The sequence below is a fragment of the Scyliorhinus torazame genome, chromosome 29, assembly GCF_047496885.1.
Source record: "Scyliorhinus torazame isolate Kashiwa2021f chromosome 29, sScyTor2.1, whole genome shotgun sequence".
Classification (NCBI taxonomy): Eukaryota; Metazoa; Chordata; class Chondrichthyes; order Carcharhiniformes; family Scyliorhinidae; genus Scyliorhinus; species Scyliorhinus torazame.
Window position 1 is genome coordinate 6,237,757 of NC_092735.1, and position 24,896 is coordinate 6,262,652.

Below are 24,896 nucleotides of genomic sequence, written 5' to 3' on the forward strand. Positions count from 1 at the left end.
AGCATCTTGTATACCTCAATTAGATCTCCCCTTATTCTTCTAAACTCTAGAGAGCATCGACCTAAATTGTTCAATCTCTCCTCATACGACAAACCCTCATCTCTGGGATCAATCCAGTGACCCTCCTCTGGACTGCCTCCAATGTCACTACATCTTTCCTCAAATAAGGGGACCAAAACTGTGCCCAGTACCCCAGGTGCGGTCTTACCAATGCCTTGTATAGTTAAACCAGGCCCCGTCCTTCTAGTCACCCGCGATACTGCTCTCCAATGATCACAAAAGGATGCCCCTGGATGACAGACGGCAATGCCAAGCCCCCCTCCTCCCAGTCCGATGGAACCATTATCAAATAGAAAGCTTCAATTAAACTCAAACTACATCACTCTGTGGCCGAGCACGCTGAATTCTCCGCCTCCTCTACCAAAACATCTCCTCCCACTGCCCTTCCCATAAAAAGGTCACCTGCCCAGCATTAGATGCACTGCTCTCAAAGGCTGGACAGTCCCATCAAACACACATTCACACAGACCTCTTAAATCTCCCCAGGGTGACCGAGGCTTGGCGTGCGGTCCGAGGAGTGACGGACACGCGGAATCTGCTAAGAAATGACAACGGTTTAGCTATTTAGACTTCTCGCCGCAGTGGTCCCTTTACCTGTTTTAAGGAAGCAGCCCAGACAGGCCTGCCGCAAGTCGTGCGAGTCGCTGAGTGGGTTCTTTGTCAATGTCGATGGCGAAATTTGCACTGCGTACATTCCAAGAAATGCCGAGGAGTTGCTCAAGGAGGACAGGCTGTTGGATTGCTTACTCTGCTGTAAAGAGGGGGAGGAGATGGCGGTCAAAGAAAGAGCTGTATCGTGTTACCTGCTGCTTAAACACGTTGAAAATCCTCTTGTCCACTATCTACCATCCTATCCTGCGGGTGTTACCTCCATGATGGCCACATTTCATGGATGCCTGATGTTCTGCAATAGCTCACACCTCGCCCGTTATTCGTGCAGTAGCTTTGACAATGAGGTCGTCAGACTATTCAACCACAGGAAGCATGGCCAGCAATTCTGAATTTGATGTCCATGAAAGTGTTAATTCCACCAGGCAACTGCTGGATCGGGATCAAGGTGGATCTCAAGGCTTATTTGTACTGCTGTAGCACAGGTCAGATACAGCACCTCCAACCACTACACGGCCTTTGCTACAAGCTCCAATCATTTCTTGTTTAATGCACTGTATTAGTGAGAGGCAGCACGGTTTTGTGAAGGGGAGGTCGTGTCTCACTATCTTGATAAGAGTTTTTCGAGGAGGTCACTAAGATGATTGATGCAGGTAGGGCAGTGGATGTTGTCTATATGGACTTCAGTAAGGCCTTTGACAAGGTCCCTCATGGTAGACTAGTACAAAAGGTGAAGTCACACGGGATCAGGGGTGAGCTGGCAAGGTGGATACAGAACTGGCTAGGCCATAGAAGGCAGAGAGTAGCAATGGAAGGATGCTTTTCTCATTGGAGGGCTGTGACCAGTGGTGTTCCACAGGGATCAGTGCTGGAACCTTTGCTGTTTGTAGTATATATAAATGATTTGGAGGAAAATGTAGCTGGTCTGATTAGTAAGTTTGCAGACGACACAAAGGTTGGTGGAATTGCGGATAGCGATGAGGACTGTCGGAGGATCCAGCAGGATTTAGATTGTTTGGAGACTTGGGCGGAGAGATGGCAGATGGAGTTTAATCCGGACAAATGTGAGGTAATGCATTTTGGAAGGTCTAATGCAGGTAGGGAATATACAGTGAATGGTAGAACCCTCAAGAGTATTGAAAGTCAAAGAGATCTAGGAGTACAGGTCCACAGGTCATTGAAAGGGGCAACACAGGTGGAGAAGGTAGTCAAGAAGGGATGATTCAAATGGGCCAAATGGCCTCATTCTGCTCCTATATCTTATAAACTTATGAACTTATAAACCTATGAATCAGCACACACAAATAAAGGAGGTGACTGGTGCAGAATGGCAGGCAAAACACGTGCAGGTTAGTTTGATAAGAGTATGAGGCCTACGAGGTCGAAGTGCTTTCTGTCCCGAATCTCAGTCTAGTTGCAGTAAGAACGGTGGAGGCGAAGGTATTGGACTTACCAATGCAAAGCTGCTGGATGTGCTGTGATTGCTATTCGGCGTCATTGGTCTTGAAGCTGGTGAAGCAGAATTAAAACAATCTTTATTACCCCTTTCTATTAATGCTGCACCTATTTATTTCTGGAGAGTGATACTCATTTCCTCTTCCTCCAGCCAAAGAATAACACAGACGTACCAACATAAACAGGACACTCATCTGATAGATCCACGTCAGTTATGTTTCACACAAGTCCCCTCGATTTGTCTATCCTTCCAATTTTTTTAAAAAAAAGTATTTTATTACTGTGGTAGTATGCATTAGGGGTCATGTGGGACTGTGAAGCCGTGATGTCATTGGCTGACAGATCCCGGGTCCTGGTTGGCCGTTGACCTCTAGCTCCGCCCTGAAGGCGGAGTATGAGAACCAGGAGTCCTCCCCCGCAGGCAGTCTACTACTGAACTGCGGGGGAACAGTCACGCTTAATAAAGCCTCATCGACTTCACTCTATTCGTCTCTCGGAGTCTTTGTGCGCTACAATTACAAACATGTATCAAAACAGGTTACAGCAAATAAACATCCCGAAATTCGCCGCCGTGCGATCAGAGAGATGAACGCCATGACATCGGCCTTCCTCCTCTCCATGAGCTCCGGCTTCTCTGAAACCGTAAATATCGCCACCAAAGGGCCCGGGTCCACCTCCTCCTCCACTACCCTGGCTAAGACCGCGAACACTCCCGCCCAGAATCATCCCAATTTTTCACAACCCCAAAACATGTGCGTGTGATTCTCTGGCCCCCGCCCACACCTCTCACACTCATCTGCTCCCCCCTGAAAGAACCCACTCATTCTCGCCCGAGTCACCTGCACACCGTGCATCACCTTAAACTGTATCAGGCTCATCCTTGCACAAGATGAGGTCCCGTTTACCCTTCGCAGCGCCTCACTCCATACTCCCCAATTGATCCTCCTTCCCAACTCCCCTTCCCATTTCTCCTTGATCTTCACCACCCGCTCGCCTCCCTGCTCCCCCAGCCACACGTGTATATCCCCAATTCTTCGCTCCCCTTCCACATCTGGGAGCAGCAGTCGCTCCAGCAGGGTGTATCCCGGCAACCTAGGGAACCCCCTCCAGACCTTTTGCGCAATGTCCCTAACCTGCAGCTACCTGAACTCACTCCCCCTCTGCTCTACCCTCTGCCTTAGCTCCTCCAGACTGGCGAACCCTTCCTCCAAATACAGATCCCTCACCTTGACCAGCCCCACTTCCCTCTACCTCCTGTACACAATATCCACCCCCCCGGCTCAAACCCATGATTCTCGCACAGCGGTGTTAACACCGACACCCCTTCCACCCTAAAATGTCTCCTCAGCTGATTCCAAATCTTCACTGTGGACTGCACCACCGGACTCCCTGAATACCTACTCGGAGCCATAGGCAATGCTGCCGTCACCATAGCCCTCAAACTTAGACCCCTTACAAGATTCCTCCTCCATCCTAACCCACTCAACCCCTTCTCCATCCCACCACCACCGCACCTTGTCCACATTCGCCTCCCAATAATAATGGAGCAAGTTCGGCAACACCAACCCCCTCTGCTGCCTCTGCCTCTGCAGCAGGGTCCTCCCCACCCTCGGCACCTTCCCCGCCCATACAAAGTCCAAAATCATCGTGTCCACTTTCCGAAAAAAGGCCTTTGGTATAAAGATCGGAAGAGCCTAAAAGGTAAACCAGAATCTCGGCAGTATATTCATTTTCACCACTTGGACCCTCCCCGCCAACATTAAGTGTAGTGTTTCCCACCTCCTAAGATCCTCCCTGGCCTCCTCCACCAGCTTCCTTAAGTTCCACTTATGGAGCCCCGTCCATTCTCTCGCTACCTGAATCTCCAAATACCTAAACCTATCCCTCGCTACCGTAAATGGCATCCCCCCTAAATTAGCCAGTCATCCCAGCTCATTCACCGGGAATACCTTGTTTTTCCCTACATTCAGTTTGTACCCCGAGAACCCTCCAAACCTCCCAGCAGGCCCATAATCCTTCCCATACTCTCCAATGGATCCGAAACATACAACAAGTGGTCATCGGCACAGAGCGACACCCGATGCTCCCTCTGTCCCCTCAGATACCCCCGCCACTCCGCCGACCCCCTGAGAGCCATCGGCAACGGCTCTACGGCCAGCGCAAACAGCAGTGGCGACAGCGGGCACCCCTGCCTCGTACCCCTGTGTAAGTCAAAGCTTTGTGAGCTCATATCATTCGTCCTCACCTTCGCCCTTGGTGCCACATACAGCAACCGCGCCCATGCCACAAATCTCGGCCCAAACCTTCCCAAAACCTCAAACAAGTACATCCACTCCACCTGATCAAATGCCTTCTCTGCGTCCATGGACACCACCACCTCCGGTACCAGAGCCCCTGACGGATTCATCACCACATTCAACAGCGTCTTATATTACTTGCGAGCTGCCTGCCCTTCATGAAGCCTGTTTGATCTTCTGCAACCGTCCCCGGGACAGAGTCCTCCATCCTCCCCGCCAACAACTTAGCCAATACTTTCACATCTGTGTTCAATAGTGATATGGGTCTATACAACCCACTTTCCACCGGGATTAGTGTGCTTACTGCCTGCGCCATCGTCTCCGGCAACTCCCCCTTCCCCAGTGCTTCATTAAACACCCCCAACAGATGTGGCGCCAGGACCATCGCAAATTCCTTCTAAAATTCCGCCGGGTACCCATCCGGCCCAGAGGCCTTCCCCGGCTTCTTACCCCTGATACTATCCAGCATCTCCCTCAGCACCAGGGGCTCCTCCAACGCCTGCCTCTTTGCTTCCTCCACCTGGGGAAACTCCAAGTCGCCCAGAAACCGCCCCATGTCGCCCCCCCCCCCCCCCCGGGTCTGCCTCGTAAGTACTCCCTAAACGCCTCGTTTATCTTCCCTGGCCACATCCACAGCCCCAGTCCGTATCTTCAGTATTTCCCTGGGTGCAGCCTGCCTCCGCAGCTGGTGCGCCCCATACTCATATCGCACCCCCCTTGCCCTAATCAGTTGCCCTACCGCCCTTCCTGTTGTCAGCCTGTCAAACTGCCCCTGCAACTTTTTCCTCCTCGCAAATCCCTCCACGGTGGCATTCTTAAATATTCCCTGTCCTCCACCTCTCTCCCACTCACTAGACGGTCACGTTCCTCCCTTCTTTCCCTACCCGCATGAGCCTTAAACAAAATAATTCCCCCCCCGACCACTGCCTTCAGTGCTTCCCAAAAAATGGCTGCCGACACCTCCCCATTTTGATTCACCTCCACATACTCCTTAATCGCCGCCCGCACCGTATCACAAAAACCTCCATCCGCCAACAACCTCGAGTCAAACCTCCATCTGCTCTCATCCCGATCTAAACCGAATCTCCAGCCAGTGGGGTGCATGGTCCGAGATAACTATCCCCACATACTCTGCCCCCTCCACTCCAACCAAAACCTCCTGACTCACTACAAAGTAATCAATCCTCGAATACACCTTATAGACGTGTGAAAAGAAGGAATAGTCCCTTCCCCCTGGGTTCTGAAAGCGCCATGGATCCACCATACCCATCCTCTCCATAAACCCCCCCAGCTCCTTTCCCATTCGTACCCCAGCCAGCGACCTGGGACTCGATCTATCCACCCTCTGCTCTCGGGCACAGTTAAAATCTCCTCCCATGATCAACTGGTGCGTGGCCAAATCCGGGATCGCTGCCAACAACCCTTTGGGGCATACACATTTACCAACACCCCCGGTGCCCCTTCCAATACCCCACGTCAATCACGTATCTCCCACCCGGATCCCTCACCTCCTTCGCACTCACAAATCCCATATTTTTGCTCATTAAAATCGCCACTCCCCCGATTTCAAATCAAACCCGGAGTGAAAAACCTGCCTGACCCACCCCTTCCTTAACCTAACCTGGTCCTTCTGCGTCTCCTGCAGAGAAACCACCCCTTGCTGTCTTCAAGCTCCTGAGGCGCACAAACACCCACAACCTTTTTATTTTATAAACTTTAGAGTACCCAATTCATTGTTTCCAATTAAGGGGCAATTTAGCGTGGCCAATCCACCTACCCTGCACATCTTTTGGCTTTGTGTGGGTGAAACCCACCAAACACGGGGAGAATGTGCAAACTCCACACTGCACTCACCCAGAGCTGGGATCGAACCTGGGACCTCGGCGCCGTGAGGCAGCAGAGCTAACCCACCGTGTTGCCCTCACCCGTGACCTGTTAACTGGCCCATTCAGTCCCCGGGCGTTCCACGTTACCAGAGGCGTACGCCTCCAATTCCCTCTGCTGTCCACCATCTTCCCCACTTAACTCCCGCCCCCTTAATTCCACCCTATACCTAGCCCATCCCAGATGGTCCCTTTCTCCGCCCCTGATCATGTCATCTCTCACCCCCTACCAAGCGCAACAACCTCCCCCCCCGGCTCTCCCCCTGGCCACCCCTCTTGGCCTTCTGTCTATCCTTCCATTAAATACATGGATAGAATTCCCGTAACAGCCTCCCCGTACAGGCGCCGGAATGTGGCGACTAGGGGCTTTTCACAGTAACTTCATTTGAAGCCTACTTGTGACAATAAGCGATTTTCATTCATTTTTCATTTCATTCAACAAATCCTTTTGGGGGATTGTTTCACGTTCTCGCTACTCCCTGGAGAAAGACTGCTCCATCAAGTCACCTGTCCTTTCTAGGCACAAGAGCCCCAGCCTAGCTCGGTCCTTCCTGATAGTCTGACAGGTCTGGGTGGAAGCAGTGCCCCCTGCGGTTTGGGCTGAGTAACTGCGTGACCGGTTCTCCCGTGTCACGGGCGTTGTGTTGGTGGGCAAGCTTTGGGTCTGCAGTTCCTCGCCTGCTGATTTGCGACCCCAACCCTGCCAATGGAAGAGGCCACCACAGCGCGGCTGTAACCATGGCAACCACCACATACAGGCCGCCCTAGACGACTCCAACAGCTACAACATCGGCTAGGTCCTAGCTCACAGGTCCCAGCTTGTTCTCTCACCCCAACAGAAATTAAACTAAAAAAGCCTGAGTTTGCAGGCCGATAATTCTAGTTATAAACTTGGGACAGGAGCAGACCAGGACCATTTAGCCCCTTGAGTCTACTTTCCCATTCCGTTTACATGGGTGAGATCGCACTTGAGGAGTACTGTCAACAGTTTTGGTCACCTTACTTCAGGAAGGATACATTTTCATTGGAAACAAAAGGCACACAGTGCTGATTCCTGGGATGAACAGTAGGGAGAGAGAAACCAAGGTTATGAGGAAAGGTTGGGCCTACACTCACTGGAGTTTAGAAGAATGAGAGGTGGTCCTATTGACACACACAAGATGCTATGGGGACTTGACAAGGTGGATGCGGAGAAGATGTTCCCCCTCATGGGGGATTCTAGGGCTGCGGGAGCGGGGGGTAACAGTTTAAAGATAGGGATTCTCCCATTTAAGATGGTGATCAAAAAAAAACCTTCCCTCAGAAGGTGGTTAGTCTGTGGAGTTCTCTTCCGGGGAGAGCAATGGGGGCGGGTCAATGAGTATATTCATGGTTGAGTTGGATGGATTTTTGATTGACAAGGGGGGGGTCAAAAGTTATGGACGTCAAGCAAGCAAATGACAAGGCCACAGACAGGCCTGCCATGATCTTGCTGAATAGCGGGGCAGGCTTGAGGGGCAGGATGGCCTCATGCTTCCATTTCTTATGATCTTATGTCCAATTAGATCGTGGCTCATTTGAATTCGACTCCACCCTTGCGCCTTGGCTCTCTCCCCTTCATATAGAATCTGCTGTGCAGATTCGGCCAATTGAATCTGCACCGGCCCTTGGAAAGAGCACACCCCTACTTAAGCCCACACTTCCACCCTATCCCTATAACCCAACCTAACCTTTTTGGACACTAAGGGGCAATTTAGCACGGCCAATCCACCTCAACTGCACATCTTTGGACTTGTGGGAGGAAACCGGAGCACCCGGAGGAAACCCACGCCGACACGGGGAGAACGTGCAGACTCCGCGCAGTCAGTGACCCAAGCCGGCTACCTTGTCTAGCAAAAATCTGTCAATCTTCGATGTGAAACAATGTATTGGGCCAGCGTTTACTGCGAGTTCCACCTGTCCACCGCCCCTAGCGCGAAGAAGGGTATCCTAACTCCCCTCCTGAATGGCCAAGCTCAGATTATGTCCGCTCAATTTTGTCACGTGAGAGTACCTTTAAGAAATGGGCGTTTACGAATGAAATGAAATGAAAATCGCTTATTGTCACAAGTAGGCTTTAATGAAGTTACTGTGAAAAGCCCCTAGTCGCCACATTCCGGCGCCTGTTCGGGGAGGCTGTTACGGGAATTGAACCGTGCTGCTGGCCTGCCTTGGTCTGCTTTCAAAGCCAGCGATTTAGCCCAGTGCTAAACAGCCCCTGCTGTTTAAGAAATGTACCTTTAAGAAATGGGTGTTTATCAGTGATGTCAGAGTGTGGGTGGAGCTGGGCTGTCGGCTTTTTACTTTCGTTTTAGGCTGTTTGCTGCAGGGTGTGTTTTAGTTTTGTTTTCAGAGCTGGATAGCTGCAGTCACAGCCAGAAGGTGTATGAATCTCTCTCTGTAATCTAAAGACTGTAAATCGATCCTGGTGATTTAAAACTAAGAACAGTAATGACTTTAACCTGATGTGCTTCTGTTGAAAGGTGTTTCTTCTGTCTTCTGGATGGTGTTTGGGAAGTTATTAAGCATTACTTAGTATTGTATTCTTTGGGGGTTGTATTTGAATTGATGGTTGCTAAGATATTCACTTTATGTTTTAAAAAGGTTAACTTGAGTTCATAGAATAAACATTGTTTTGCTTTAAAAAATACTTTTCCATTTCTGCTGTCCCACACCTGTAGAGTGGGCCGTGTGCTCCCCATACCACAATCTATTAAACGTTGTGGGTCAGGTGAACTCCATGATACACTTTGGGGTTCTCTAAACCCTGGCCCATAACAATTTCGTGAAAGCTTTTCTCAGTGTCTCGGTGTCTCTCTCTCTCCCCTAAAAACTTCTTCCAAAATGCTAAAAACCTCAATCAAATCGCCCCTTCACCTGCTAGATTCCAAGGAATATTCATACATTCTCCTCATAATTTAACTCCTGGTAACATTCTGGTGGATCTGCGTCACATCCCTTCAGTGTGCCCCTTCTCAAGTGGGATGCTCAAAACTGTAAATAGCATCATTCAAAAGTCACGCCGATAGGTGGGAGTTCCCCCCCCCCCACATAAAAAACACGTGGACTAGTTGATTACGCAGACGCAAGCGTGTTAAGAATGAGCCCTCAGTATGTAAACCCTTACCAGGACGGGATTCCGTTCCAGGCAGCAGGTCCAGAGAATCGAGGCTATTTATAATTGTGTTCGGACCGATGCTGTCCAGGGCATCCATCTTCTGGACAGGAAGCATGGGATAGGCTGACGGGAGCGAAACCTTTGGACCAATGTTCCCCTTCACGGCGGATGGCAGGACGGGGGCGCCGGTGGGAAAGACAGCAAGCAGCCTCGACACGTCGTTGGGCAGGTTTGTCGGAACTGTCCCAGCCACCGTTGTCTGGGGGGGAAAAAAAGCACAAGATTTTAACCGGCATTAACTCAGTGGGAAATAACGTCAGGCCAGGTGTGAAACAGTTTCTTATCTGACGGTAAAGGTTGACCACAATCTGCGCCAGAGTTTTAGCCTCGTCAACAAGTCACTGAACTTCAAAAGGATTTAAAAAATTTTTTTTAGTGTACCCAATTCTTTTTTTCCAATTAAGGGGCAATTTAGCGTGGCCAATCCATCTACCCTGCACATCTTTGGGTTGTGGGGGCGAAACCCACGCAAACACGGGGAGAATCCGCAGTGAGCCGGGGCCGGGATTGAACCCGGGTCCTCAGCACCGTGAGGCAGCAGTGCTAACCACTGTGCCACCGTGCCAAAAGGAATTTGTTTGATGTGATACGACAGCTAATAGCCTATTCGAACAAATCCCACCCACTCCTCACCTACCTCCACTGGGTCCTCACTTTCCTCGTCCTAGTTTATAAATCCTATAGTGCAGGTGGCAACCATTTCGGCCCACTGAGTCTGCACCCACCCTCCGAAAGAGCACCCTCCCCAGGCCCACTCCACCGCCCCATCCCTGTAACCCCACTTAGCCTGCACTTTGGACACTAACAGACAACTTGGCAAGGCCAATCCACCTACCCTGCACATCTTCGGGCTGTGGGAGGAAACCGGAGCACCCGGAGGAAACCCACGCAGACACGGGGAGAACGTGCAGAGTCCGCACAGACAGTGACCCGAGGCCGGAATTGACCCGGGACCCTGGCGCTGTGAGGCAGCAGTGCTAACCACCGAGCTGCTTTTGGAACTTGAAACACGAACGGATCACCCATGATCTTATTGAATGGCGGAGCAGGCTCGGGGGGCCGAATGGCCTACCTCTGCTCCTATTTCGTTATGTTTGTAGAATGAGTATTGATATTATATGCACAATGTTGGTCTATTCTTTAGTTCAGTTGGCTGGACAGCTGGCTCGTGATGCAAATCGAGGCCAGCAGCGCGGGTTCAATTCCCCGTACCAGCTGAGGTTATTCATGAGTTATTTTCAACCTCGCCCGGTGTGGTGACCCTCAGGTTAAATCACCACCAGTCAGCTCTCCCCCCTCAAAGGGGAAAGCAGCCTGTGGAGACTTCACTTATTTTTGCCACTAGTCTGAAATGTAACTTCTCACATGTGGCTCGCGGGTAACACGTGGAAGAACATTGACGCACAACATTGGCACCTAAATCATTCAACTTTGTATTGATGATATATTCTTTCCCCTTGTTCGGTGCCTCCTACCGCAATTGCTGGATCTCAGCGATATCCCAACCGGTCATCATGTGTAAATAATGACAGGAGGGGCTGCATCTTGGGCCATGTAGGGAAGGCCAACCAAGCAGAGCCTAGCCTTGTCCTTTCCTGGTGTCCCATTTACACACTGCCCCACAAGTGTCAAGTATTAGAAATCAGGGGTGGCCAACTTTCCCCCTTGTCACCCTGGGGAACCAAGGATGATTATCGTGCCCCTGGGATTTTCAGCAGACGAGGCCAGCCACCGGAAATGTTTCATCTGTCTCTTACCATTGGAAAATCATTCGTTTCCCCTATAGAATCCAACAATGTGTCCAGCTCCGCTCCAATAATTTCCTCATCCGGGAACTCCTCTGCAGTTTCGGGCACTGAGAGGGAGACCCCATCCCCAAGGGGGGTTTTCAGCAGAGGCGGGTCGGTCTGGGACTGTTGGATACTGACAGGGACGGAGCTGATGGGAGCGGAAACCTCACTGGCTGGAGCAGAGAGGGTGGCTGGAACAGGGAGACGTGGAAGATCCAACGGTGAACCTGCAGCGTGGAAACAAATAACACAACGATGACACAAGGGGACATCACAAACGTAATCATTAGACGTAACTTGTAAATTGCCTGTGGCGTCGAGTGATGAACGCAAGATTATTTTTGAAATATAAAAGGTCAGGACAACGAGTTCTAGATGTTCACACCACAGAGTCATCCCATGGCCAGAGTCTACAACTACATCGAACCACAGAAATGTTACAACACAGAAAGAGGCCATTCGGCCCATCTGGTCTATGGGGAGGCAGTGGCGCGGTGGTATTGTTACTGGACTAGTAAACCAGAGACCCAGGTAAATGCTCTGGGGGCCAAGATTAAATCCCGCCATTGCAGAATTCAATAAAAATGAAACCATTGCCGATTGTCGGAAAAACCCACCTGGTTCACCAATGTCCCTTAGGGAAGGAAATCTGCCGCCCTTACCCGGTCTGGCCTACACGTGGCTCCAGACCCACAGCAATGTGGTTGACTCTTAACCGCCCTCTCAAGGGCAAAGCAAGCCCGAGAACACTCTTGTTTAAAAATAAATTTAGAGTACCCAATTCTTCCCCCCCCCCCTCCCCCCTCCCAATTAAGGGACAATTTAGCGTGGCCAATCCACCTAGCCTCCACTGTCTTTGGGTGGGGGTGAGACCCAGGCAGACACGGGGAGAATGTGTAAACTCCACACGGATGGTGACCCGGGGCCGGGATCGAACCCGGATCCTCGGCGCTGTGAGGCAGCAGTCCTAACACTGCACTGCCCCAGGTGTCCTTTCTATTCCCACCTTCCTGCCCCCGGCCCACAGCCCTGTAGCTGACAGCACTTAAGTTGCAGATCCAGGTACTTTTTAAAAGAGTTTAGGCTCCCTGCCTCCAACTCGGGCAGCGAATTCCAGACTCCCATTACCCTCTGCGTAAAAACCTTCTTCCTCATGTCCCCTCTACACCTTCTGCCACTTATCTTGAATCTGTGTCCCCTGGCTCTAGAATTCAAGGGAAACAATCCTGTCCACTCTATCTTCTCCCCTCATAATTTTGAACACCTCGATTAAGTCACCCCTCAACCTTCTTAGTTCCAAGGACAATAACCCCAACCTGTCCAATCTCCGATCCAACGTTGTGATAGATGACGTAGCAAAACTGAATGGGGAACATTGGCATAACAATTTACCATGGCATATACTGGCCATGTGGAGGCGTAGCCATGGAATCATAGAATTCCCAGCAGCGCAGGAGGTCATTCGGCCCATCAGGTCTGCATCGACCTTCTGAAAGAGCACCTCACCCAGGCCTACTCCCCTGCCCCATCCCCGCAACCCCACCTCACCTGCACATCTCTGGACTGCGGGAGGAAACCGGAGCACCCAGAGGAAACCCAGGCAGACACGGGGAGAACGTGCAGACTCCGCACAGTCAGTGACCCAAGGCCAGAATGGAACCCGGGTCCCTGACGCTGTGGGGCAGCAGTGTTAACCACTGTGCCAACATGCTGCCTTCAATGCATGACCAAAAGGTGTGCCAACATAGAACAAGGTTTGTGGACAGATGCTTGTACCCTACAGAAGATTTCTAATAATATATTATAGAATCCCTACAGTGTAGAAGGAGGCCATTCGACCCAGCGAGTCTGTACCGATCCTCCAAAAGAGCACCTCACCCAGTCCCAATCTCCCGCTCTATTCCAGTAATCCCACCTAACCCACACACTTTTGGACATCTTTAGTCAATCTCCCATAGAATTGCATGTAAGAAGTTGAGATTACACTGATATAGAGCATAATGGGAAAAGTGTAATGCTAGATTGAAAACGGAATATAAATGATTAAAAATCAGGATTAAAATAAAAATGTGCAGGTAAGTTTTTTTAACTTATTTGCAGGAGTTTGGGGAAAGTGATAGTCAAACGGGGTGAATATAGTTGTACAAATATAAAGAACGCATTTATACAGTGCATTATATGACCTCAGGATATTCCCAAGTATATTTTAGCCAGTGGAATACTTCTGAAGCATAGTTACTGTTGTAATGTTGGGAAAGAATGCCTGTAATCGGAGCAGCACTCCGGCGCAGTGGTTAGCACTGCTGCCTCACGGCGCCGAGGTCCCGGGTTCGAATCCCCGCCCTGGGTCACTGCCCGTGTGGAGTTTGTACATTCTCCCCGTGTCTGCGTGGGTCTCACCCCCACAACCCAAAGACAGTGGCGGCTAGGTGGATTGGCCACGCTAAATTGGGGGGGGGGGGGGGGGGAAGAAAAAGAATTGGGTACTCAGCTTTTTGTGGACAGGGCATGAACATTGCTGGGTAGATGCCAGTGTGCCAGAACAGTTTAGCAAGGGCGCAGCTAGTTTTGAAGGCCAAGTCTTCAGGATTATTGCCAGACTATTGTCAGGGCCCATCGACTTTGCAGTACTCAGTGTCTTCAGCCGTTACATGATATCACGTGGAGTGGTCCGAAGACTGGCACCTGTGATGCTGCGGATCTCCGAAGGAGGCCGGGCTGAAGTTAGAAACAGGAAAGGACAGGTCACCCTGTTGGGAGTTTTTTATAGGCCTCCTAATAGTTCTAGGGATGTAGAGGAAAGGATGGCGAAGATGATTCTGGATATGAGCGAAAGTAACAGGGTAGTTATTATGGGAGACTTTAACTTTCCAAATATTGACTGGAAAAGATGTAGTTCGAGTACAATAGATGGGTCGTTTTTTGTACAGTGTGTGGAGTGTTTCCTGACGCAATATGTTGACAGGCCAACAAGAGGCGAGGCCACGTTGGATTTGGTTTTGGGTAATGAACCAGGCCAGGTGTTGGATTTGGAGGTAGGAGAGCACTTTGGGGACAGTGACCACAATTCGGTGACGTTTACGTTAATGATGGAAAGGGATAAGTATACACCGCAGGGCAAGAGTTATAGCTGGGGGAAGGGCAATTATGATGCCATTAGACGTGACTTGGGGGGGATAAGGTGGAGAAGTAGGCTGCAAGTGTTGGGCACACTGGATAAGTGGGGCTTGTTCAAGGATCAGCTACTGCGTGTTCTTGATAAGTATGTACCGGTCAGACAGGGAGGAAGGCGTCGAGCGAGGGAACCGTGGTTTACCAAGGAAGTGGAATCTTTTGTTAAGAGGAAGAAGGAGGCCTATGTGAAGATGAAGTGTGAAGTTTCGGTTGGGGCGATGGATAGTTACAAGGTAGCGAGGAAGGATCTAAAGAGAGAGCTAAGACGAGCAAGGAGGGGACATGAGAAGTATTTGTCAGGAAGGATCAAGGAAAACCCAAAAGCTTTCTATAGGTATGTCAGGAATAAGCGACTGACTAGGGAAAGAGTAGGACCAGTCAAGGACAGGGATGGGAAATTGTGTGTGGAGTCTGAAGAGATAGGCGAGATACTAAATGAATATTTTTCGTCAGTATTCACTCAGGAAAAAGATAATGTTGTGGAGGAGAATGCTGAGACCCAGGCTAATAGAATAGATGGCATTGAGGTACGTAGGGAAGAGGTGTTGGCAATTCTGGACAGGCTGAAAATAGATAAGTCCCCGGGACCTGATGGGATTTATCCTAGGATTCTCTGGGAGGCCAGGGAAGAGATTGCTGGACCTTTGGCTTTGATTTTTATGTCATCATTGGCTACAGGAATAGTGCCAGAGGACTGGAGGACAGCAAATGTGGTCCCTTTGTTCAAAAAGGGGAGCAGAGACAACCCCGGCAACTATAGACCGGTGAGCCTCACGTCTGTAGTGGGTAAAGTCTTGGAGGGGATTATAAGAGACAAGATTTATAATCATCTAGATAGGAATAATATGATCAGGGATAGTCAGCATGGCTTTGTGAAGGGTAGGTCATGCCTCACAAACCTTATTGAGTTCTTTGAGGTGACTGAACAGGTAGACGAGGGTAGAGCAGTTGATGTGGTGTATATGGATTTCAGCAAAGCGTTTGATAAGGTTCCCCACGGTAGGCTATTGCAAAAAATACGGAGGCTGGGGATTGAGGGTGATTTAGAGATGTGGATCAGAAATTGGCTAGCTGAAAGAAGACAGAGGGTGGTGGTTGATGGGAAATGTTCAGAATGGAGTACAGTCACAAGTGGAGTACCACAAGGATCTGTTCTGGGGCCGTTGCTGTTTGTCATTTTTATCAATGACCTAGAGGAAGGCGCAGAAGGGTGGGTGAGTAAATTTGCAGACGATACTAAAGTCGGTGGTGTTGTCGATAGTGTGGAAGGATGTAGCAGGTTACAGAGGAATATAGATAAGCTGCAGAGCTGGGCTGAGAGGTGGCAAATGGAGTTTAATGTAGAGAAGTGTGAGGTGATTCACTTTGGAAGGAATAACAGGAATGCGGAATATTTGGCTAATGGTAAAGTTCTTGAAAGTGTGGATGAGCAGAGGGATCTAGGTGTCCATGTACATAGATCCCTGAAAGTTGCCACCCAGGTTGATAGGGTTGTGAAGAAGGCCTATGGAGTGTTGGCCTTTATTGGTAGAGGGATTGAGTTCCGGTGTCGGGAGGTCATGTTGCAGCTGTACAGAACTCTGGTACGGCCGCATTTGGAGTATTGCGTACAGTTCTGGTCACCGCATTATAGGAAGGACGTGGAGGCTTTGGAGCGGGTGCAGAGGAGATTTACCAGGATGTTGCCTGGTATGGAGGGAAAATCTTATGAGGAAAGGCTGATGGACTTGAGGTTGTTTTCGTTGGAGAGAAGAAGGTTAAGGGGAGACTTAATAGAGGCATACAAAATGATCAGGGGGTTGGATAGGGTGGACAGTGAGAGCCTTCTCCCGCGGATGGATATGGCTGGCACGAGGGGACATAACTTTAAACTGAGGGGTAATAGATATAGGACAGAGGTCAGAGGTAGGTTCTTTACGCAAAGAGTAGTGAGGCCGTGGAATGCCCTACCTGCTACAGTAGTGAACTCGCCAACATTGAGGGCATTTAAAAGTTTATTGGATAAACATATGGATGATAATGGCATAGTGTAGGTTAGATGGCTTTTGTTTCGGTGCAACATCGTGGGCCGAAGGGCCTGTACTGCGCTGTATTGTTCTATGTTCTATGTTCTATGGATCATTCACTCAGCGCTCCTGGATGAAGATTATGCCTGCAAGTGCTCTTGCACTGATTGAGGATGGGGTTATTTGTGGAGCCTCCTGATAGTTGCTTAATTGTCCACCACCATTTATGGGCAGCATGGTAGCACAGTGGTTAGCACTGTTACTTCACAGTGCCAGGGTCCCAGGTTCAATTCCCGGCTCGAGTCTCTGTTTGTGCGAAGCTATGGGGATCGGGGTTATGGGGAGAAGGCAGGAGAATGGGGGTGAGAAACATATCAGCCATGACTGAATGGCGGAGCAGACTCGATGGGCCGAGTGGCCTAAATCTGCTTCTATGTCTTACAAAGAACAAAGAAAAGTACAGCACAGGAACAGGCCCTTCGGCCCTCCAAGCCTGTGCCGACCATGCTGCCCGTCTAAACTAAAATCTTCTGCACCTCTGGGGTCCGTATCCCTCTATTCCCATCCTATTCATGTATTTGTCAAGATGCCCCTAAAATGTCACTATCGTCCCTGCTTCCACCACCTCCTCCGGCAGCGAGTTCCAGGCACCCAGTACCCTCTGTCTTACGGTCTTATATCCTTTCAGTCACAGGAGATTCACCAGGTGGATTCCAGTTGAGAGGATTGGCTTGTGAGGACAGACTGAGTAGACTGGGACTAGACTCATTGGAATTTTGATGAATGAGGGGGGATCTTATAGAAACGTATCCAATTATAGAAGCTGGGAGGTTAAATATCATAGAATTTACTGGCTCTTGGAAAGAGCACCCTACCCAAGGTCAACACCTCCACCCTACCCCCATAACCCAGTAACCCCACCCAACATTAAGGGCAATTTTGGACACTAAGGGCAATTTATCATGGCCAATCCACCTAACCTGCACATCTTTGGACTGTGGGAGGAAACCGGAGCACCCGGAGGAAACCCACGCAGACACGGGGAGGATGTGCAGACTCCGCACAGACAGTGACCCAGGCCGGAATCGAACCTGGGACCCTGGAGCTGTGAAGCAATTGTGCTATCCACAATGCTACCGTGCTGCCCAAACAGTGGTTGTTTCCACTGACGAGAGAAACTAGAACTAGGGGGCATTGCCTCAAAATAAGGGGGAGCAGACTTAGGACTGAGTTGAGGAGGATATGGACCTGTTGGGCCCACTACTAGTGAGGACTTTCAATGAGGAGGAACTTCTTCACCCAAAGGGTTGTGACTCTGCGGAATTCCCTGCCCAGTGAAGCAGTTGAGGCGACCTCGTTGAATGTTTTTAAGGCAAAGATAGATTTTTGAACAGTAAAGGAATTAAGGGTTACGGTGAGCGGGCGGGTAAGTGGAGCTGAGTCCACAAAAAGATCAGCCATGATCTCATTGAATGGCGGAGCAGGCTCGAGGGGCCAGATGGCTCCTAGCTCTTATGTTATGTCGTACAGAATCATAGAATTTACAGTGCAGGAGACCATTCGGCCCATCGAGTCTGCACCGGCTCTTGGAACATAAGAACATAAGAACGAGAAGGGTTGGACGCAAAGAATCGAGGGTTGGTGATTTTGGTGGGGAAGCGGGTGTCGTTTGAGGCGCTGAGCGTCGTGGCAGACAATGGAGGTAGGTATGTGATGGTGAGTGGTAAGCTGCAGGGGGTGCGGGTGGTCTTGGTGAATCTGTACGCCCCGAATTGGGACGATGCCGAATTTATGCGGCGCACGTTGGGCCGGATTCTGGACCTGGAGGGAGGGAGCTTGATAATGGGGGGGGACTTTAATACGGTATTGGATCCAGCATTGGACCACTCTAGGTCCAGGACGGGTAAGAGGCTGGCGGCGGCCAAAGTGTTGTGGGGGTTTATGGACCAGGTGGGAGGAGTGGACCCTTGGAGGTTTGTTAGGCGGGGGGCCAGGGAATTCTCTTTCCATAAAGCCTACTCCCGGATTGACTTCTTCGTTTTGAGCAGGGCGCTGATCCCGAGGGTGGAGGACACGGAGTATTCGGCCATAGCCATCTCAGACCATGCCCCGCACTGGGTGGAGCTCGAGCTAGGGGAGGAGAGGGACCAGCGCCCGCTGTGGCGCCTGGAGGTGGGTTTGCTGGCGGATGAGGTGGTGAGCGGGCGGATCCGGGGGTGCATTGAAAGATACCTAGAGGTGAACGATAATGGGGAGGTGTAGGTGGGGGTGGTCTGGGAGGCGCTGAAGGCAGTGATTAGGGGAGAGCTAATCTCCACTAGGGCCCACAAGGAGGGGAAGGAGAGGAGAGAGAGGGAGAGGTTGGTGGGAGAGATTTTAAGGGTAGATAGGAGGTATGCAGAGATCCCCGAGGAGGGACTACTCAAGGAGCGACGAATACTCCAGGCAATGTTCGACCTGTTGACTACCAAGAAGGCGGAGGTGCAGTGGAGGAAGGCGCAAGGTGCGGTGTATGAGTACGGGGAGAAGGCTAGCCGGATGCTGGCACACCAGCTTCGGAAGCGGGAGGCAGCGAGGGAGATTGGGGGCGTTAGGGAGAAAGGGGGGAACACGGTGCGGTGTGAATAAATGGGGTATTTAGAGACTTCTACGAGGGGCTGTATAGGTCTGAGCCCCCGACAGAGGAGGGGGGGGGGATGCGTCGTTTTCTGGACCGGCTGAGGTTCCCGAGGGTAGAGGAGGGGCAGGTGGCGAGGCTTGGGGCACCGGTAGGGCTGGAGGAGCTGACTAAGGGGCTGGGGAGTATGCAGGCGGGGAAGGCACCGAGGCCAGATGGGTTCCCAGTGGAATTTTACAGGAAGTATATGGACCTGTCACTACTAGTGAGGACTTTCAATGAGGCGAGGGAGGGGGGGGTCCCTACCCCGACTATGTCCAGGGCGCTGATCTCGCTGATCTTGAAGCGGGACAAGGACCCTTTACAGTGTGGGTCGTATAGGCCAATCTCGCTCCTCAACGTGGATGTGAAGCTGTTAGCGAAGGTGTTGACTACCAGAATTGAAGACTGTGTCCCGGGGGTGATCCACGAGGGCCAGACGGGTTTAGTGAAGGGGAGGCAGCTAAACACCAATGTGCGGAGGCTCCTAAATGTAATCATGATGCCTGCAGTGGAGGGGGAAGCGGAGATAGTGGCGGCTATGGATGCGGAGAATGCCTTCGATAGGGTGGAGTGGGGGTACCTGTGGGAAGTGTTGAGGAGGTTCGGGGAGGGGTTCGTTAGTTGGGTTAGGTTACTGTACGAAGCCCCGGTGGCAAGTGTGGCCACAAATCGGAGGAGGTCGGAATACTTTTAGCTGTACCGGGGGACGAGACAGGGGTGCCCCCTTTCCCCCCTGCTATTTGTGTTGGCAATTGAGCCTTTGGCGATGGCTTTGAGGGAGTCCAGGAACTGGAGGGGGCTGGTCCGGGGAGGGGGACACACCAGGTTTTGTTGTATGCCGACGACCTGTTACTGTATGTGACGGACCCAGTGGGGGGGGGGATGCCGGAGGTGATGCGGATCCTCAGGGAGTTTGGAGACTTTTCCGGGTATAAGCTCAACATGGGGGAAGAGTGAGCTCTTCGTGGTACACCCAGGGAAGGGGGATAGACGAGCTTCCATTGAAGAGGGCGGAAAGGAGTTTTCGGTACCTAGATATCCAGGTATCCAGGAGCTGGGGAGCCCTACACAAGCTCAACTTGACGAGGCTGGTGGAGCAGATGGAGGAGGAGTTTAAAAGGTGGGATATGCTGCCACTCTCCCTGGCGGGTAGGGTACAGTCGGTGTTCCCGAGGTTCCTTTTTATATTCCAGTGCCTCCCCATCCTGATCCCTAAGGCCTTTTTTAAGCGAGTCAGTAGGAGCATCATGGAGTTTGTATGGGCAAAAAAGACCCCGAGGGTGTTTCTGGAATGGAGCAGGGACAGAGGAGGACTAGCGTTGCTTAATCTGTGTGGGTACTACTGGGCTGCCAATGTGGCGATGATACGCAAGTGGGTAATGGAGGGGGAGGGGGCGGCGTGAAAGAGGCTGGAGATGGCGTCCTGTGTGGGCACAGCCTGAGAGCGCTGGTGACGGCACCACTGCCGCTCCTGCCGACAAGGTACACCACGAGTTCAGTGGTGGCGGTGACCCTCAAAATTTGGGGGCAGTGGAGGCGCCACAGGGGGGAGGCAGAGGCTTCGGTGTGGTCCCCGATCCGTGAGAACCATCGGTTTGTCCCGGGGAGAATGGATGGGGGGTTCCTGAGCTGGCACAGGGCAGGAATTAGAAGGATGGGGGACCTGTTTATAGATGGGACGTTTGTGAGCCTTGGGGCGGTGGAGGAACAATTCGGGCTCCCCCCTGGAAATGCCTTCAGGTACATGCAGGTAATGGCATTTGTAAGACAGCAGGTGAGGGAATTTCCCCTGCTGCCAGCACATAGGATCCAGGATAGGGTGCTCTCAGGGGTGTGGGTTGGAGAAGGCAGGGTCTCGGCGATCTACCAGGAGATGCAGGAAGAGGAGGAGACCTCGGTGGAGGAGCTGAAAGGTAAATGGGAGGAGGAGCTAGGGGAGGAGATAGACGAGGGTACATGGGCGGACGCCCTGGGTAGGGTAAATTCTTCCTCTTCTTGCGCCAGGCTTAGCCTGATACAATTTAAGGTTCTGCACAGGGCGCACACGACTGGGGCAAGGCGGAGTCGGTTTTTTGGAGTAGAGGGCAGGTGTGTGAGGTGTTCGGGGAGCCCAGCAAATCACGCCCACATGTTCTGGGTGTGCCCAGCGCTGGATGGGTTCTGGAGGGGCGTTGCGAGGACGGTGTCTAAGGTGATAAACACCCGGGCTAAGCCGAGTTGGGGGCTCGCACTATTTAGAGTATCGGACGAGCCGGGAGTGCAGGTATTCTGGCCTTTGCGTCCCTGGTAGCCCGGCGGAGGATTCTGCTACAGTGGAAGGATGCGAGGCCCCCGAGTGTGGAAGCCTGGATCAGCGACATGGCTGGGTTCATTAAATTGGGTAAAATTTGCCTTATGAGGATCTGTGCAAGAGTTCTTCAGGCGGTGGCAACCGTTCCTAGACTTTCTAGCGGAGCGTTAGGAGGTGGAGAGCAGCAGCAGCAAACCGGGGGGGGGGGGTACTTTGTGCTTACTTACTGTGTTTATTATCGTTTAATGGGGGGCTTGTATATTGGGGGAATACGTGACATTGCTATAAGATGTTTATTTATGTGTTCTTTGTTTTTTTGTTATTTCTGTAAGGGGGGGGTTTTGTTGAAAATATGTAAAAATTTGAATTAAAAAATACTTTAAAAAAAAAAAAAAGGAAATGTGCATTTTATTCCCCTAAATATCTTTGGCGCAATCATCGCTATTTTAATCCATTGATATGCTTCTGTTGTGTCTAATATGTGCTCAGCATTGTAGATGTTCACAGTTAAACAGGCAACTGACAGTGATCGATGGCATCATTATATTCCCCAAACTAACCGAGGAACTTGTGCTAAGGCGTGCAGACATCAACAGTCGCCACAGCGGCTTGACAGGGCAAGAGTTGAGAGCATTTTACCCCGTCAGGCACCCCATGAGCAATTTCCTGCTTTGGCTCAGGAACCAATCCCCCCCCATTTGTACCATTGATCCCATGGGAAAATCAGCTCAGGCGTACAATGTTTCGACTTATAACTTGGATTTCAGGAACCAGTCCGAGGACTGCCTGTAGCGGAGAATCACATTTCCGCAGCAAGACGGGTAGAAGAGACTCACCTGACTCTATATCATCTATGCCACTTGTGCCATTTATGGAAACCTGTGGGAGAATACAAAGAATTGAAATTGGCTGACAATGGAGCCCAAAGTAACCTGGTAAGAGCAGGGCGGGACGGTGACGCAGCAGTTAGCACGGCTGTCTCACAGTGCCATAACTGGTGATTACTGGTTCCTTGCCACGCTCACCAACGGGAGGGGGCTGGTTATATCGGAACCCGATCGGCGCCTGATTTGAGACTCTCCCGCAATCAAACCGACTCGCTCGGATTCGCGCATGGCGCGACGCGGCCATTGGTTGGCGCCCTTTAGATTGGAAATTTGAATAATAATAATAATTGTCACAAGTAGGCTTCAATGAAGTTACTGTGAAAAGCCCCGGGTCGCCACATTCCGGCGCCTGTTCGGGGAGGCTGGTACGGGAATTGAACCCGCGCTGCTGGCCTTGTTCTGCATTACAAGCCAGCTGTTTAGCCCACTGTGCTAAACCAGCCCCATAATACTCATGATACTCAACAAGTTTAAGGAAGGCATGGAGGTGGGGAGGGGGTGGGGAACAAGCGAAGTATAGTCCAGTTAGTCGAACATAAGTTGGAAAATTTGCAGAATCTGTAATCAATGAAAGAGTGACTGCACATCGTGAAAACTGAAAAATTTCAACTGATCAGAGAGCCAGGATTTATAAAGGATAAATGATGTCTGATGAATCTGACTAAAATTGGTCAGGGAAATATCTACCGATGCTATTTATAGGGGCTTCCAGAGGGCTTTTGAAAGACCCTCATAAGAGGCTTTTAACAGAGTAGGTGGATTGGCCACGTTAAATTGAAAAAAAAAGAATTGGGTACTCTAAATTTATTTTTTTAAATATCCTCACTCTCTGTTTCCCACACGGTCCGACAATTTACTCTTCAGGTCAATAATTTGCTTTGGTTTCACAAGCTTTGACTTTCGTTAAATGCTTCTTTTTTTAATTTATTTATAAATTTAGAGTACCCAATTCTTTCTTTTCAATTCAATGTGGCCAATTCATTTTTTCCAATTCAGGGGCAATTTAGCGTGGCCAATCCACCTAACCTGCTCATCTTTGGGATGTGGGGGCGAGACCCACACAGACACGGGGAGAATGTGCAAACTCCACACGGACAGTGACCCAGAGCCGGGATCGAACGAGAGTAAGAATATTGGCCGGGTGGGAACTCCATGTGGCAGGAGGTGACTAACGGTGTCCCACAGGGACTGGAATTGGTGCCTCAGCTATTCAACACCTGGAGTCGCGATTTAGATGGTGGGATTGCGAGCCACCTATCCAAGATTGCTGATGACACAAAGGGTAGACAGCATTGTAGATAGAAGCATCAAATTACAAACAGATATTAATAAATTAAGAGATCTATTATTAACTGATAATAATAGATATTAATAGATTTGGTCAATGGGCAAAACTGCGGAGTAGGGATTTCAATCTCGACATGGTTTGAGGTCATCCACATTTGAACCAACAGATCGAGCAGAGTACTTCCTAAATCAAAATCATCACCTGCTGTAATGTAGGAAACCTGGCAGCCAATTTGCAATGTCCCATAAACAGAATTGTGATAACGATCAGATAATCTTTCAGTAGTACAGAACTTGAGTATTGCTGAGAAAAAACACATGCTGTCAAAACTTCCCATCTTGCACTCATCAGGACAATTCGCAAGATTACCAAATTGTATTAGGAGCCACTCGTACTGCATGAGAAAAGAGTGCGATTGATTGGCAAGTGGACTCTGATTGTTAGAGGCGTTATCATGGCGAATGCACCAGTTAACTGATAACTGACAGTTAACTGCCAATCTTTGTTTAAATTCAAACCAGGCAGGTTGACTCTGATTAGTCAAGGCATTTCCCTGGGGAACGAACCAGTAACGGCGAGTGTCTGCTTTGTTCAACTGAATAAGACGTAATGTATGTATGTACGTGTTCCTTCTGTCTGAAAAGGGCAGGGCCCTGTGTGAGAATATATGTGGCTTCTAGCATACATAAGGGAAGGTGGTGGCATAGTGGTTTTGCCACTGGAGTAGCAATCCAGAGACTAAGCGTACTAATCTGGGGACCCAGGTTCGAATCCCAGATGGTGAAATTTTAATTCAATAAAAATCTGGCATTACAAGTTTAATGATGACCACAAAGCTATTGCCGATTGTTGTAAAAACCCATCTGGTTCATTAATGTCCCTTTAGGGAAGGAAATCTGCCGTCCTTACCCAGTCTGGCCTACACGTGACTCCAGACCCACAGCAATGTGATTGATTCTTAACTGCCCTCTGAAATATCCGAGTAAGTGACTCAGTTCAAGGGTAATTAGGAATGGGCAACAAATGCTGGGCTTGTCAGCGACGCCCGCATCACATGAAGGAATAAAGATAAAAAAAGTGAGCCACATTGCGAGCCCAACTGATAATCTTAAATTGTTTCTCAGTGTAATTCTTATCACAATCAGGATTGTTCAGCAAATGTTGTCCAATTGCAGAATCACATCTAACGTTGGGTACCATGGCCAGAATTCTCCAGCACCCCCGGGCAGGTTTTCCCACAACAGAGGCAGCTCGCCATTGGCATGTTTTGCATGGCTCACCCATCCCGCTGCTGGGGAACCC

The 24,896-nt window shown here is 50.3% G+C and overlaps 1 protein-coding gene across 2 annotated transcripts in view; it reads right to left on the reverse strand.

Moving 5' to 3' along the window:
* The window catches only part of LOC140403829 (zinc finger CCCH domain-containing protein 7B-like), a 143,453-nt gene that overhangs the window by 48,246 nt on the left and 70,311 nt on the right, over positions 1 to 24,896 (reverse strand). Inside the window, exons 8-12 of one of the 2 annotated variants that reach the window (XM_072492001.1) lie at positions 22,256 to 22,298; positions 11,258 to 11,517; positions 9,450 to 9,699; positions 2,123 to 2,178; positions 655 to 808 (exon numbers count right to left, since the gene is read on the reverse strand). In XM_072492001.1, coding sequence (XP_072348102.1) covers positions 655 to 808; positions 2,123 to 2,178; positions 9,450 to 9,699; positions 11,258 to 11,517; positions 22,256 to 22,298 — 763 coding nt within the window. Of the gene's footprint in view, positions 1 to 654; positions 812 to 2,122; positions 2,179 to 9,449; positions 9,700 to 11,257; positions 11,518 to 22,255; positions 22,299 to 24,896 lie in introns of both variants that reach the window. The other variant, XM_072492000.1, reaches the window with a different exon arrangement.